The sequence below is a fragment of the Equus przewalskii genome, chromosome 6 (genome assembly GCF_037783145.1).
Source record: "Equus przewalskii isolate Varuska chromosome 6, EquPr2, whole genome shotgun sequence".
Taxonomy (NCBI): Eukaryota; Metazoa; Chordata; class Mammalia; order Perissodactyla; family Equidae; genus Equus; species Equus przewalskii.
In genome coordinates this window covers 74,038,078-74,052,276 of record NC_091836.1, presented here as the reverse complement: position 1 = coordinate 74,052,276, position 14,199 = coordinate 74,038,078, and the positions used below count along the sequence as shown (strand labels likewise).

General features: G+C 36.1%; 1 protein-coding gene across 1 annotated transcript; it reads left to right on the top strand.

Moving 5' to 3' along the window:
• Positions 1-496: 496 nt before the first annotated feature.
• On the top strand, positions 497-1,441 carry OR51V1 (olfactory receptor family 51 subfamily V member 1). Its single transcript, XM_008525214.2, has one exon. It carries the CDS (start codon positions 497-499, stop codon positions 1,439-1,441), a length of 945 nt encoding a protein of 314 aa, XP_008523436.2.
• Positions 1,442-14,199: the final 12,758 nt, after the last annotated feature.

The following is a 14,199-nucleotide window of genomic DNA, read 5'->3' as shown; positions in this document are numbered from 1 at the left end:
AAAATGGAAAATTATGGGTATAAAGTGACTAGTTAAATGGATTTTGGATACTTAAAAGCCAAATATTACTCTTCACTTTAAATGCTTAATGAATTGGAAGGAGGAAACCAATAATTAATTTGAGAACCTCATCTCTCAATTTTATAGGTACACTATCTCACCAGCATCCCCGGGAAAATGACCCAGGCAACATATCTTTTATGAAAATTAGCTTCCTACTTTAGTCTCATATGTTTACATGTAGCTTCTAAGGATATCTCTGCACCTGCCAGTGGATGAATAATGGCTCTTAAATGACATCAGGAGAACACCATTCTCTTCCAGACAGCAGATAATATACCTCTAAAGAACAGAGTTGCTTGGCTACATTTTGTAAGGTTAGTTAACTTTTAGCATAGTTTTGTTTACTTAGAAATTTCATTGACCCATCTGAAATTGGAACATTTGCTTTGAAAAATACTTTCTTGTCGTCTAGAAGAAATATCTCATTTCCAGAATGATTGTTTCAGTAAGTCCTCGCACGAATTCCTCCTCTTTCCTTCTCACTGGATTTTCTGGTCTGGAGCAACAATATCCCTGGATCTCCATTCCCTTCTCCAGCATCTATGCCATGGTGCTGTTGGGTAACTGCATGGTGCTCCACGTGATCTGGACTGAGCCCAGCCTTCACCAGCCCGTGTTCTACTTCCTGGCCATGCTGGCCCTCACAGACTTGTGCATGGGACTGTCCACAGTGCACACAGTGCTTGGGATTCTGTGGGGGTTCATTCGAGAGATCAGCTTGGATTCCTGCATCGTCCAGTTCTATTTCATCCACGGTCTTTCCTTCACGGAGTCCTCCGTCCTCCTTACTATGGCCTTTGACCGATATATTGCAATTTGCAATCCACTGCGTTATTCCTCCTTCCTGACTAATTCCAGGATTATCAAAATTGGGCTCACCATATTAGGTAGGAGTTTCTTCTTTATTACACCCCCCATCATCCGTCTGAGATTTTTCCATTATTGCCGTTCCCACAGCCTCTCTCACTCATTTTGCCTGCACCAGGACCTTCTCCGTCTAGCCTGCTCAGACATCCAATTCAATAGCTACTATGCCCTAATGCTGGTCATTTGCACACTATTGTTGGATGCTGTTCTTATCCTCTTCTCCTATGTCCTGATTCTTAAGTCAGTCCTGGCAATTGCTTCCCAAGAGGAGCGGCATAAGTCATTTCAGACCTGCATCTCCCACATTTGTGCTGTCCTTGTCTTCTACATTCCTATCATTAGCCTAACAATGGTCCACCGTTTTGGCAAGCATCTCTCCCCCATCGTCCATGTCCTTATGGGCAACATCTACATCCTTTTCCCACCTTTGATGAACCCCATTATCTACAGTGTGAAGACCCAACAGATTCGTAGCAGAATGCTCAAACTCTTTTCTCTGAAAATATATTGAGATATGCAGGTCTTTTAAAAAACAAAACAGCAACAACAATAATAAACAGAGAAAAACTAAAACAAAAATAAATTCCATTATAATTAGAGATTTAGCCGTGAGTCCACGATCCTTGATTTTAAAACATACTTTAAATGTAGTCAGAGAATCACTTACAAACAAGTCCCATCTTAACCTATGTCCTGGAAGTGAGTTTTTCTGGGGCTGGAGGTGGAAGATTCTGTCAGAAACATCCCCTAAATTCTCCACCAGCTGTTGACTTGTGTAAAACAAAGCATATGTAGGTCATGCCAAACCTTCAGAAAGTTTTAAAATCCATGACCTAATGGAGGCAGGTCAGCCAAAGGAAGGAAGATGAGTAAAGGAGCTGATGAGAATAAATTTCTTATGATTCCTGGTTTTACACAGAAAGGAACAGGTTTGGAAGGTCTGTACTTTTGATTGATGTTCTAGAAAGCTTCTATATTGTAACACTAACTTATAAAATAACCAAACCTATTCCGGAGAAGGAAAGGCAATTTCAGAGTCATCAACTCAGGTCCTGATATTTAGAATAGATAAACTTAACACTGGTGTTAAAAGCACCATCTGGCATTTCTCAGCCTTTTGAGAAACTAGCAGAAACTTTCCTCCATAGATTCCAGAAAGCAAACTCCTAAGGAATCAGAAAGCTGTTATACGTGAATTAGGCAGTCTCTGGGGCTGTGGTCAATGTGGCGGCCTGAAGAGCCGGTGAGAAATAGTAACCTGTAGAAGTTGACCTGACTTCGTTATAAGGCCTGCAAGGCTACTATCCAGCCTGGGTAGGAAACATTACAAAAACAGCCACAGTGAGTTTAGGGAAACACACAATCTCTTCTTTTTGCTTTTGTTATAGGTAAACTGTCATGTCATTGTACACTGCTGCCTTAAATGACCTCACAACTAATAAGGAGAAAGCTAAGGGGTGAGGTGACAGAACTAGAATGCAGAAAATCAGAAAGTCCAGGCTCAGTTGGTGTTCATTTTGGTCTCACGTCAAAAAGCTAAGGTCCAGAATGGGAGACATCAGGGATTCTTAGAAAGGAGGAAACATGTTTTAGTAAAAACAATCTGCTGATAATAAATTCACATGCAGATGCTCACTGTATAGTGTACCTCTTAATCTTCCTTGGTCTAACAAATTTTATTGTTAAATAGACTTAGAAGATTTTCTACCTGAGGTTGTGTCTCTGTACTCTAAGATATTTGGGACCACTACTTGAAAAAGGGAGACTTTGCTAGAATAATAAATGGACATCTCTAGAAAATGCATCCATTTTCTAGAATGACTCTCATAGAAATTTGTAAAATAATACCAACCTAACCAAGAATTCCATTACAGTGGGAATTGTTGTCCTAAAACTTTTCTACTAAAAGTGTGGTTTCTGATCCGGTAGCCTCAGCATCATCTGGGAGCTTGTAGGAAGTGCAGAACCTTGAGCTCCAGTCAAGCCCTAGTGAATCAGAATCTATGTTAGCTTTTGGGATGCTGGTAGTGTTCTCATTCTTGGTCAGAGTGTTGGTTATAAGATTTCATTAATTTTGCGGCAATTAATCAAGTTTTATCTTTATTTATGTATCTTTTTATACTTAATTTAATAATAAAATACAAATTTAAGGAATATCAAAGTGTCAATTTACAGGTAATCCTGGTATGTTAAATATATGTTTTTATTTCTGCTGCTTTCTATAATCCACTAAAGCTACAGATGTACACAGAGAGACATCATAAGAGGAAAGATTTCAGTGTATATGGAAAAAAATTTTATAAATAGAGAAACTTTAGATATTATTCTTAAAAGACAAAACAAGATAGATAAATATGAAATCTAGGTGCCTGCAGACAGGCATACCAATGAGAAGAAAAATGATCTGAACAGAACAATCCTGGAAAAACACAGGAATTTCTTATAAGGTACTGGAGAGAGGTGGGACTGAGAATGGCAGAAAAGGTGAACATCCTTGTAAGGTTTCCTTACTAAAGTACCCAGAAACCCACTCTTTTTAAATTCTGGCAAAATGATTGGTCTCTGTAGTAATTAAATCAAGTATGATCCAGACATAGGGGCATTAGATACAAAGGATACTAGGAATATGATAATAGATATCATATATAAAAGAGAGAGGTTACATAAAATAATACATATTGAATGCTGAAGTCCAAGAAGAACTTTTCCCCATTCATCTCTTAACATGCTAACCAGACTGATGTTCCACAGTTAAGTGATTGTAGTGCTATTCACTATAAAAACTGTCCCCAAAGAAAAGACTAACAGATACTGGCTTCTGAGTATTTACTCACTGAATTGGGTAGGCTCCTTCCTCATCAGCCTACAAAGTAACTGACCAGGTAACAAATCCCGCCATGCTCATAGAAATTCCTACTAGATCCTTGTCCCTCCTCATGAAATATGGAAGGACAGCCAAGGATTACCAGGGATGTTATTAAATCCGCCAATACAAAAATCATACATCCAAAATAAATATTAAAAAAGAAAATTAACTGGGTGGAACAAAGTTTCTTCAGAGCAGAGATTAAGACTTAAAAGGAAAATGAGTCCATAATTGATACTCTTAATGAAATAGTCATATTACAGTCTTGATAAAAGAACAAATTGCTCTTAATAGGAAACAGAGAACATAGAAGATTATTTGTAGATTAAACAACAATATGAGAGATGACAGGAAAACCAATAGAAGTTTTGGGAGACAAATTTAAGAAAGCAGAACTAAAGGATAAAGTGATAAATATGGAGACTGAGAGGAAAAAATATACAGTCAATCCAAGAACACCAACATCTCACTAATAGGAGTTACGGAAAGACAAAAAAGAAAAATATAAGAGGAATTTATTAGAATTAGGAATTTATCAGGAAATTATACAAGACTTTCTCCCAGGGCAAAATGTCACAAGTCCAAATTGAGAGTATCCACCAAGTACTCAGCAAAAAAACAAATATACACACATATCTGCATATATATATATATATAATTTCTTAGTAAGTTAAGAGAACAAAAAGACAAGCCACAGACTAGCATGAAATATTTGCAAAATCCATATCTGATAAATGATTCTAATACAAAATATACAAAGAGCTTTTAAAACTCAACAAGAAGAAAATAAACAACTCAGCTAAAAAGTGGACAAAAGATCAATAGACAAGTGACCAAAGAAGCTATATAAATAACAATAAACATAGGAAAAGATGTTGAATATCATTTGTCATTAAGGAATTACAAACTAAAACAACAATGAGATATCACCATAGAAAATGCAAACCATTGACAACACCGAATGCTGGTGAGGATGTGAAGAAATAGGAACTGTCATTCATTGCTGGTGTGAATGCAAAGTATTACATCATTCTGAAAGACGGTTTTGCAGTTTCTTATAAAACTAAACATAATCTTACCATGTGATCCAGCAACCACCCACCTACACATCTTACCCAAATGAGTTGAAAACTTCTGTTCACACAAAGGCAAACACAAGAATGTTTATAGAGCTTTATTTATAATTGCCAAAAATTGGAAGCAACTAAGATACACAGGTAAACAAACTGTAGTACATTCATGCAATGGAATCTTATTATTTGATTTAAAAAACCACAGAACTATCAAACTGTGAAAAGACATGGAAAAACCTTAAATGCATATTGCTAAGTGAAAGAAATCTTCCAGAGAAGGCTACATGTTTATAGGGCGTCAAATGTAGGAGGTTCTGGAAGAGGTTTAACTATAGAAATAGTATAAATATCAGTAGTTGCCATGGGTTTGGGGAGAGGGAGGGAGGGAGGAATAGGTGGAGCACAGGGGATTCTTAGGGAAGTGAAAGTATTCCATATGATACTGTAATGGTGGCTATATGACATTGCATATTTGCCGAAACCATAGACCTGTAAACAGAATGAGTGAACTGTAAGGTAAACTGCAGACTTTGGCTGGCAATAATGCATCAACATTGGTTCAGCAATCATTTTAAAAATGAAAAATTCATACTTAGACACATAATAATTAAATCTTAAATACAACATGGGAGTTAAGAGGACATACTAATAACTTCGAAAGGAAAAAGGAATATATAAGTAAACCAATGGCTTATATCTGAAGGATCAGAGAGCAGAATGGTACTTGTAATTTCAACAGCAACACAGAGATCTAGAAGATAGCATGAAATCCCTTCCAAATTTTGAAGGAAGCTACTGGGCTCCTGAAAGATAATTGTAGTTACTAATATCTGAATATGTCTATACATTCACCCCCACTTCTTTGAGCCATCATGATCAAAAGAAGGGCAAACATAAGCACTCCTATTTTTACATATAGGGAAATAAACAATCCCAAACCTTCAGAGCCTGTGTGTACCAGAATCCACACTAGAACACAGACTGTGCAGGGAAAGAAGAAGATTGGGGAGCAGCAGATGACTGTTAGCGAAACACTGATAATACCACCCCCTCGCCTACAAACACACTAAAAAGAGAGAGTTATTACCCCAATGGTGTAAAACAGTGAGAAAAGATCTGAGACATTTTGTATCAGACATCTCCAACTGGGGAATTAAAAGGAATGGTTAAAGGTGCATGGAAACAGGCTTAAAGGCAGTCTTGAGAAAGTGTTGATTTTGTGTCGGGGGAACAATATTGGGAAAGTGAAGGAGTCATTTGGAGGCTTGGTTGTGGAGAAGAAGGAAGCAAGAAGCTGAAATTAAAGAACCAGCAGGAACACGACTGAGTGACAAGAAGAAAAGACACAGCAGCCGTGTCCAAACCAAAATTAGCAGCATAGAATGAAGGCGCTGCCATTCACTCCACCGACAGAAATGGGTGTCAGTTAAAACAAAGAACTAGGAAGCCACCTTACTCTTCTACATACAACTGATATTGCTATTCCAGGAAAACACAAGACGTTTCAAATGGAGAGTTTCTATGAAAAGTAGAAAATTAAAATTAAAATGTTTCTATTGATGAATGTTTTATTTTCCCCACCTGAAACTACACACACACACACGCACTCACACACACACACTCACACATCATAGAAAAAACTACAATATATTCCTTCACCATAAAGTAATTATCTTCATGAATAATTTGTAGATATGGGAATAAAATAAGAAAATAAAAAACTCAGAAATAGACAAAAATTGGATGATATGATTTAAGAATTGCTCGAAATCGGGATAAAAATTGAAGGGAAAAATCATATTAGAAATAATTGCTACATTACAGTTGTCATCTGTTGTGTAACACATCACCCTAAAACTTAGTATCTCCAAACAACAATGATTTACTGTTTCTGAAAATTCTGTAGGTCACTAATTCAGGTAGCGCTTGACAGTATGGTTCTGCTTCACAAGAAACTGGCTGTGGTCATTTGGTAGGCAGCATTCAGCTAGCAACTGGGCTCAGACGGAAGGCCCACAAAGACTTTTTTCATGTGTCTGACGCCTGGGTGCTCCTCCGCTAGCCACACTCTCTCCATATGGATAACTTAACGTCATCTGATGGTTATCTTAGTGGAGTCATGTTTCTAACATTGGCGGCTGGCTTTGGATTAGAAACTAAGCAGAAATCACCAATCTTCTTATTACTCTGGCTGAATAACTCAAGAACAACCCTCATTCCTCCCACATTATTTGGTTAAAATAACTATCTTGAATTCCAGATTCAAGGGGAGATTCAAGGGGAGGCTTCATCACCGATGACAGCAATGGCACACACACACAGATGAGGGAAAAAGTGATTACACTCCTCTTCTCAGATTACCTTCCATGGTGTCCACAAGAGAATAGTGAAAATATAGTACTAGAAATTGAAAAAAGATAATAATCAAGAGGAAAAAAAATAGTGTAAGGGTTAGTAATAGATACAGAAAAGGCAAAAAGGTTTTATACACATATAAACAGATTCTCTGGAAAATAAAAAAAAATCAACACCAAACCATAAAACAAAACTAAAATTAAAATTATAACTTAAGAAGTAGTTCTGGAAACAAAATTAAAACTTTAATCTTTACATTGAAAGGGCTTATTTTATAACTTGAGCAAACAACCTAGAAAATTTTAATGCATTTAGAGAAAAGTTACTAGACCTGAGGAAGCATTAAAAAAAAAAGCTCAGATTGAGAAAATAAACATCCACCTTTCCATTCATCAGGCTAGAATAAAAATGACAGATGCAGTCATCTGCAAAGTTAACAGCAAACTGTATTTTTTCCAAGGGCACGCTGCAGCTGTAATGCGTAACAATTCCCTTCTTTGGGTAACTACTGATTTCTTACTCACTGAGAAACTTTGTTCTCTAAAATCATAAACTATCAGAACTGTTGCTGTTTAAAATTATATCAGTAAGAATGAAACTTCCCACCTTGCCTAGAAGATATATGTCAATTCAAAACAGAGAAGCAGCCTTAGTACATATTTCAGGTGCAGAGCGTCTAAAACAGGATACCTGGACACAACCTTCCACACTGCACTTTATAGTTCAGACCTGACGTTGACCTCTTTATACATCCCTGCTTTGCTTTGAGTCTATTAAAAAATGGCTTTATTTGATGAGTTTGGACATGCTCATACCCCCAGGATACCAACACCACAATCAAGGTGATAAACATGTCCATCACCTCCAAAAGTCTTCTTTTCTTCCTTTGTGCTTGTTTTTTTGTTGTGGTAAGAACACATAACATGAGATCTACCCTCTTAAGCACAAAACACCATATTGTAAAATTCTATACATTAAATATGTGCAGCTTTTTGTATATCAAATATACTTCAATAAAGCTGTAAAAAAAACTTTGGATTTATTTGAAATTTAGTTAAATCTAATCCTTCCCCAGAATCCAATAGTAGCTCTATCATTTTCTTTGATTAGGGAAACGCCCTCTGGTTCTGTGGTGTGCTGTCTTCCTCATTATAGTGAGTCCATAAACCTCACTTTGTGAGGCTGCACTTTGTTCTTAGTATCTTTATACATCTTCATATGTCTATCAAGTCATATTTTCTTCAATCTTCAAGTTTGGGGTGCTTATTTCTACTAAGTAACATACCACATATTCCTACAACATACAAGAACACTACTATAAATGTTAAAAACAACTAATCAAATTCCTTCCACACACTATGTTACCTAATGCATTTCCTTTAATTGTACTCATCATTCTCCACCTGTTACTCTGTTCAACATACCTTAATTATTTTTGAAAAAATCCACCCATATGTTCTATTGTATCCTTCTCCCTTGATAAGTATTCCTCAATCAAATCTGAATGGTCAGGAAAAGACAAATAATGAATAAATCATGGTACATCCATCTACTTATTATTGCCCAACTGTTACAAACAATGAAATAGATTAATATTTATTGAATTGGGGATTGTCTATTATTTATTAAGCAAAAAATAATTAAGTTGCTAAATAAAACAGGTATTATCTTCCTATTGTGATAACACACACTTACATAAGGTTTTCACGTCTCTGATCATAAAGAAAGAAGTGAAATAATTCATCCTACCCTGATCACTTTGAATGTCATAGAAAAGAAGGAAAGATTATTAAAGTTTGCCTTATGTGTGCCATGTTGTTTGATTCGTTGTAATGGGCATGCATTACTCTTGTAATTAAACAAAATCTAATAAAATACAGTAAATTGAAAAAAATAAGACAAAAGAAAGGATTAAATCTGTTGGCCTGTATGCAAATCTGTCTATGTACAGGACAGATATTTTGATATATTAGAAAAAGCACAAATCTCCTTAAGGAAGGTCCTGGTATATTCCTCCTCAAAAAGATTGTTATTAGCTAATCTAAGAGATGCTACATTTGTAATTATTTCTAGACAAATGTCTTTACCTAAGTGTTTTAATAACTCCAAATGGACAGAATAGGGGCTGTTGCTGAAGCTACTCCTCAATGTGGCAGAACAGATTATTTTGAGAAAAGTTCAAGGCTTCAGAAATGCTGCTCCCAGCCACTGAGAAACTCTACATCCTACCAATGAAAAAGAAATAAGTAAATAGTTTTGCCCTCTTTCCTAATACCAGCTTCCAGCTGCATTAGCTCATAAATGAGAAAAAAGCAGGGATCCAGTTATGTCTAAATTAGCTGTCCACAAGAAGGAGTATCTGAGATTCCTTTACAATCTTTCCATATTCGGGCCCTATGGCTTTCATTAGAATCTCTCCCTCTCGTGTTTTGGCTGAGGTACCCACATTCAGAACTCTATCTTGTCCATAAAAAAGCCATGTAGGCTTAGTGTGGATAATCTCAAATGTTAAAGCAGATTTAGAGTTAAAATTTCAACCAGTTCAACATCCTTAATTTACAGAAAAGAAAGCCATGGCCCATGGAATTTCTAGCACTATTTCGTTTCAGGGCCACAATCCCTTATCCATTCTCTTGAAATCCATAGAACTTTGAAACCTGAAGGTTTTGGCTGCACAACCTGACCTAAAGTGATTGCAAAACCTGACGCAAACTGATGTGGTGATGTTTATCATCTTTATTTATCCTACATAATTAAATATTCCTATGTTCTTTGAAATAATATCAATCTATTTGATTATGAGGTACTCACTTAGACCCCTATGATTTTGTTAACTAATATCAATTTTTCTAAAACATGGAAAATTATTTTCCTAAAAGATGTGGCCTAAGGATTTCAGATAATGGATTATAGACAGAAACTAAATGTATTGAAAGGCATGGATAGTAATTAATCCATCTTTGTAGGATATTACTGGAAGTGGGTTTTAAACTAGTAACAGTTTATGCCTTCTTGCTTATCATGTGTATGTGAGATCATTATCTGCCAAAACACTTTGATCAAAAAGTAATGCATAACTCTTCAAGTGGATGGGACAGCTAGAGCTGTAGAGTCCCCAGACTTAGAAATATCAGAATAAGTCTTCAGTAGAGCCTACAGCTTCCACCTGTAGGTCCTATTCTTTGTTCTTCTGGTCACCACTAGACAATCAAGGGCAGAGGCCAATTTATATTGTCACCTGATTCCTCATTGTTCTTCCTCAATTTCTTTTCATCTAATATACTTTGATTCCTTTAATTTTTTTCCCAAGGATAGGCAGGATAAGTACTTCTCCTTTTTTATATCCAAAACTGCAAGGAGAAACTATCCGGTTAACTATCATTTACAGTTTTAAGACCTTGGGATGAAAAAAGTTTGAAATGCAGGGAACATTTAGTGTTTCTCCGTATAGCACTCACACTGTGTAACAAGATACAGCCTCTCTCAGCCAGGGAGCTCAGATGTCTAGATAAGTTATTGAGGGATTTGGGCACTTACCTGTCATTGATTGCCTAATCAAGGTCAGCTGATAGTCAGTCATCATATTTATAGGAAAGTTATATTAATATAAGTGAAAAAGGTTCTCAAGAAGTTCCTGGTAATTACCAGTAAATCATGGATATTAGGAAGCTTCTATGTAAAAGAAATTGATGCTAAAACATCTTTCTCCACCAACCCCAAAATCCACATGGAGTCAGTTTTGAATCCCATGAATATAACGGAATTTGTCTTTATTTCTCCTTTCCTCCTTCTGGATCCCTCAATAAAGTGTCCTTTAAAAAAATGAAAGGGATCTCTATAGTGGCTGATGGTATTTCTGGACTCCTCTGATGATGACTAACCCTACTGTGTGACCAATGGAAGAGAGGAAACTAAGGAGCCTTAAAATTTCAGGATAAATAAGATGACAGAATGCAGTTTAAGGTATCTTCTAAGAAGTGTACAAATCTTCCACACGTGGCATTGACAACTTATGTTTGCAGATGCCTCCATGGGAACAGGATGTCACTGCCATAGCATCAGTCTCTGACATGAAAAATAAACTTGAATATTTAGCTGTAGGTATGTGTTAACTTGGGTTAACACTCCGGGTAAGCTCCAAGAGCACTTATCAGAGGAAAAAATGGACAAATTGTAGAGGGATAGAAAGCCGGGGTAGTTCTCCCTGAGGACTATGGACCAGAGCCAGCTCTAGGTCATCTCTTTGCATGAGGGAAGTAAAATTTAATCCTCTGGGGGCGGAAGATCTTGGGCCTGAGAGATGCCTAGAAGGAGGTATAAATAGACCATTCCAGGTTTCCTATTTGTGTTTTGGGCATCTCCTTGCTCTTATTTTTTCTCCACTCAACAAGTTATATATCTTCAGGACCCTAGAAAATATGGGTAGGTAAACTGATTTATGCTCAGTGAAGACACGTAGAAAAAGACACCAGAAAAAAAAGTCAGGCAACTGCAGAAGCTGCTCATTCTTCCTAGAACGCAATCATCTTGCATTTTCCTGAACCCTGATCTATGATGTATTGGACGTGGCTTTAATCTGACTTGGTCTGCTATTATAGTATCTCTTTGTGCTCTTTTTTATGTATTTCTCCCCTTTTAGCATGTGTTTATGCAATGGTCATTTTTCTTGATATGCAGATCTGAATGTTGTACTTAGATGCATTCTTGTAGTTAAAAACAAGGCTCAGTGGTTAAACAAGTTCAGTAGTTAAAGATAATATATATATGTACACATACATGAATGTATGCATCAATTTTTCCATAGAATTTACTGAATATTCATTATATATCAGGTGGTAGGCTAGGCATAGATTAAGAAGCTGAAACTCAGAGATTTTAACTCTTTTCCCTATATAACAAAGATGTTACATTGGTGATGGGGCAAGAATAAATCTCCATTTCTCAGCCCAAGTGCTCATCACTATGCTGAACTGCTTGCATTTTATAAAGGTAAGTAACAGATTTTGGGAGAAAATTACAAATTGATACTATATGCTCAATGTAAGAAAATATCTTTGCCTTTATGAATACCCTAAACTAGTTCAATCTCTGTTTAGTGGATCATAAGCCTGAAGTTCAGAAAATTAAACTTGTTCAAGTAACAATTATTTTGGTCTTAATACTGGTAATTTTTCAACTGTTGTTTGGATAGAAATTTATCTGATTTATATAGCAACCATCTAAAATATTACCTTCGGAATTGATGCACATTTTTAATTGGTGCTTAATTTTAGATATTTTATAAAGGAAAATTAACCTCCAAATTAAGTAACTTTTTAATGTTCATAGAATCACAATATGAGGTAACCAGTATTTAAATCCAATTCTATGTGGCCCCAGAAACACATGTTTTTATTAAGAACGTGATGCCTCTGTCTGTATACCCACAATTCGGTCAGAATACGCCATCAGTAAAATTATAAAATAATGCTTCCAGGAGCCCCAGGCCTATGAATTAGGTAACTGAAGGTGATAATGCTACAGTCAAAACAATGGCAAATAGAACGAAACAGATCACTGGTGTGGCAGACGATCACCGCTGTCACCAAAAGATCACTTAGAAGAAAAATCTGATTTTTGTTTTCCTTCTCTCCCACCTCCATTTCTGTGTTTCTTTCTATCACTCAGACTCTTCTCACCCCCACCTCTAATGTCCTTAGGAAGCTCCACTCACATAAGCCCCTTCCCCATAACTACACTTGACTCACACACTTGGCTCTGGCATGGATCTATGTCAGGCATGCTCCCAAATTAATCTTTTCTGTCACTCTCTGAACACACAATCCCACTTAAAAGAAACTTCAAACTAACTTAAGCTATATGTTAAATGGCTGAACAATTGGTTTATGTAATTAAAATAGATCCATAGACTTAAGCATCTCAATATTTTATTATAGTATTTTTAAAGACTCGTATATGAACTTAAGAAAAGGCCTAATGGGCTGACCATTTGAGTATTATATGTTCTAAACTGTAACTCAAAAAATGAGGTCCAAATATTTCAATCATATAAAATGAGGGTCAGAATACTGAATACCTAATAAAAAATAAAAGTAGTAGAACTATACTGTCAAATGATTAGCATACTGAACTACAGCAGAATCAAGGGATGAAGAAGCAGTCATTCCTTAAGTCCATGTATCACCTCAGAAAATAAAGAGTTTAGCTAGATTTTATTTGGGAATCGGGGCTGGGGTCCTATGTTCATATGAAAACCACACACACATATATCCAGCCTACCCTGCAGTTGCATCTCCTAGCTTGCGTTTTCACCCAACATCTCCCTTGCTTCTATCCACATTCTTTTGGAACTCCAGATGAATAGTAATCAGTAAATTACCCTCTGTCCATTTTATTGAAGGACTATGGACCCCTGCTTTATAATATGAAAACATTGTCATCTGCTGGTGGTATTTTGAAATATATACTATATTGTCTAATTATCAATCAGTGACCCAAGTGGGATAGAATATTATTCATTCACCACGTGCTAGGCATATCCGTTCAAGAACTCAATTCAATTTGGCCTTTAAAATAGTTTAGGTTTTTAATGTTCATCCTACAATTTTAAGGAATATATTGATTAACAGACAGGGATCAATTTAATTCACCTGTGTGTCATTAATGTTTAACATAGAACTTAGCATCAAGTCAGTGGTTAACTAATGTTGAAGATGGCATATATGCCATATTGTTTGAAATCTATTTTGTCAAAATCTAATTCCCTTCCTCTTCCATAAGCAGTATAATTCAATTTCACATGTGTCTATTTTACTCAGGGTTATGATCAGTGAATAATTTGATGACATATTTTTATATCTAGTTTTATTTTTATAGGTAGTATTGGATGTTGGTTAAGATCAGAGATTTTTACCCTGCCTGACTTTGAATCCAATGGGACCTAGGAGAGACTGAAATTCTCTGGAGCTTTTTTTT

Bases quoted from the DNA above. Each gene is read 5' to 3' on its own strand.
- OR51V1 (XM_008525214.2), top strand. From the start codon at position 497: ATGATTGTTTCAGTAAGTCCTCGCACGAATTCCTCCTCTTTCCTTCTC.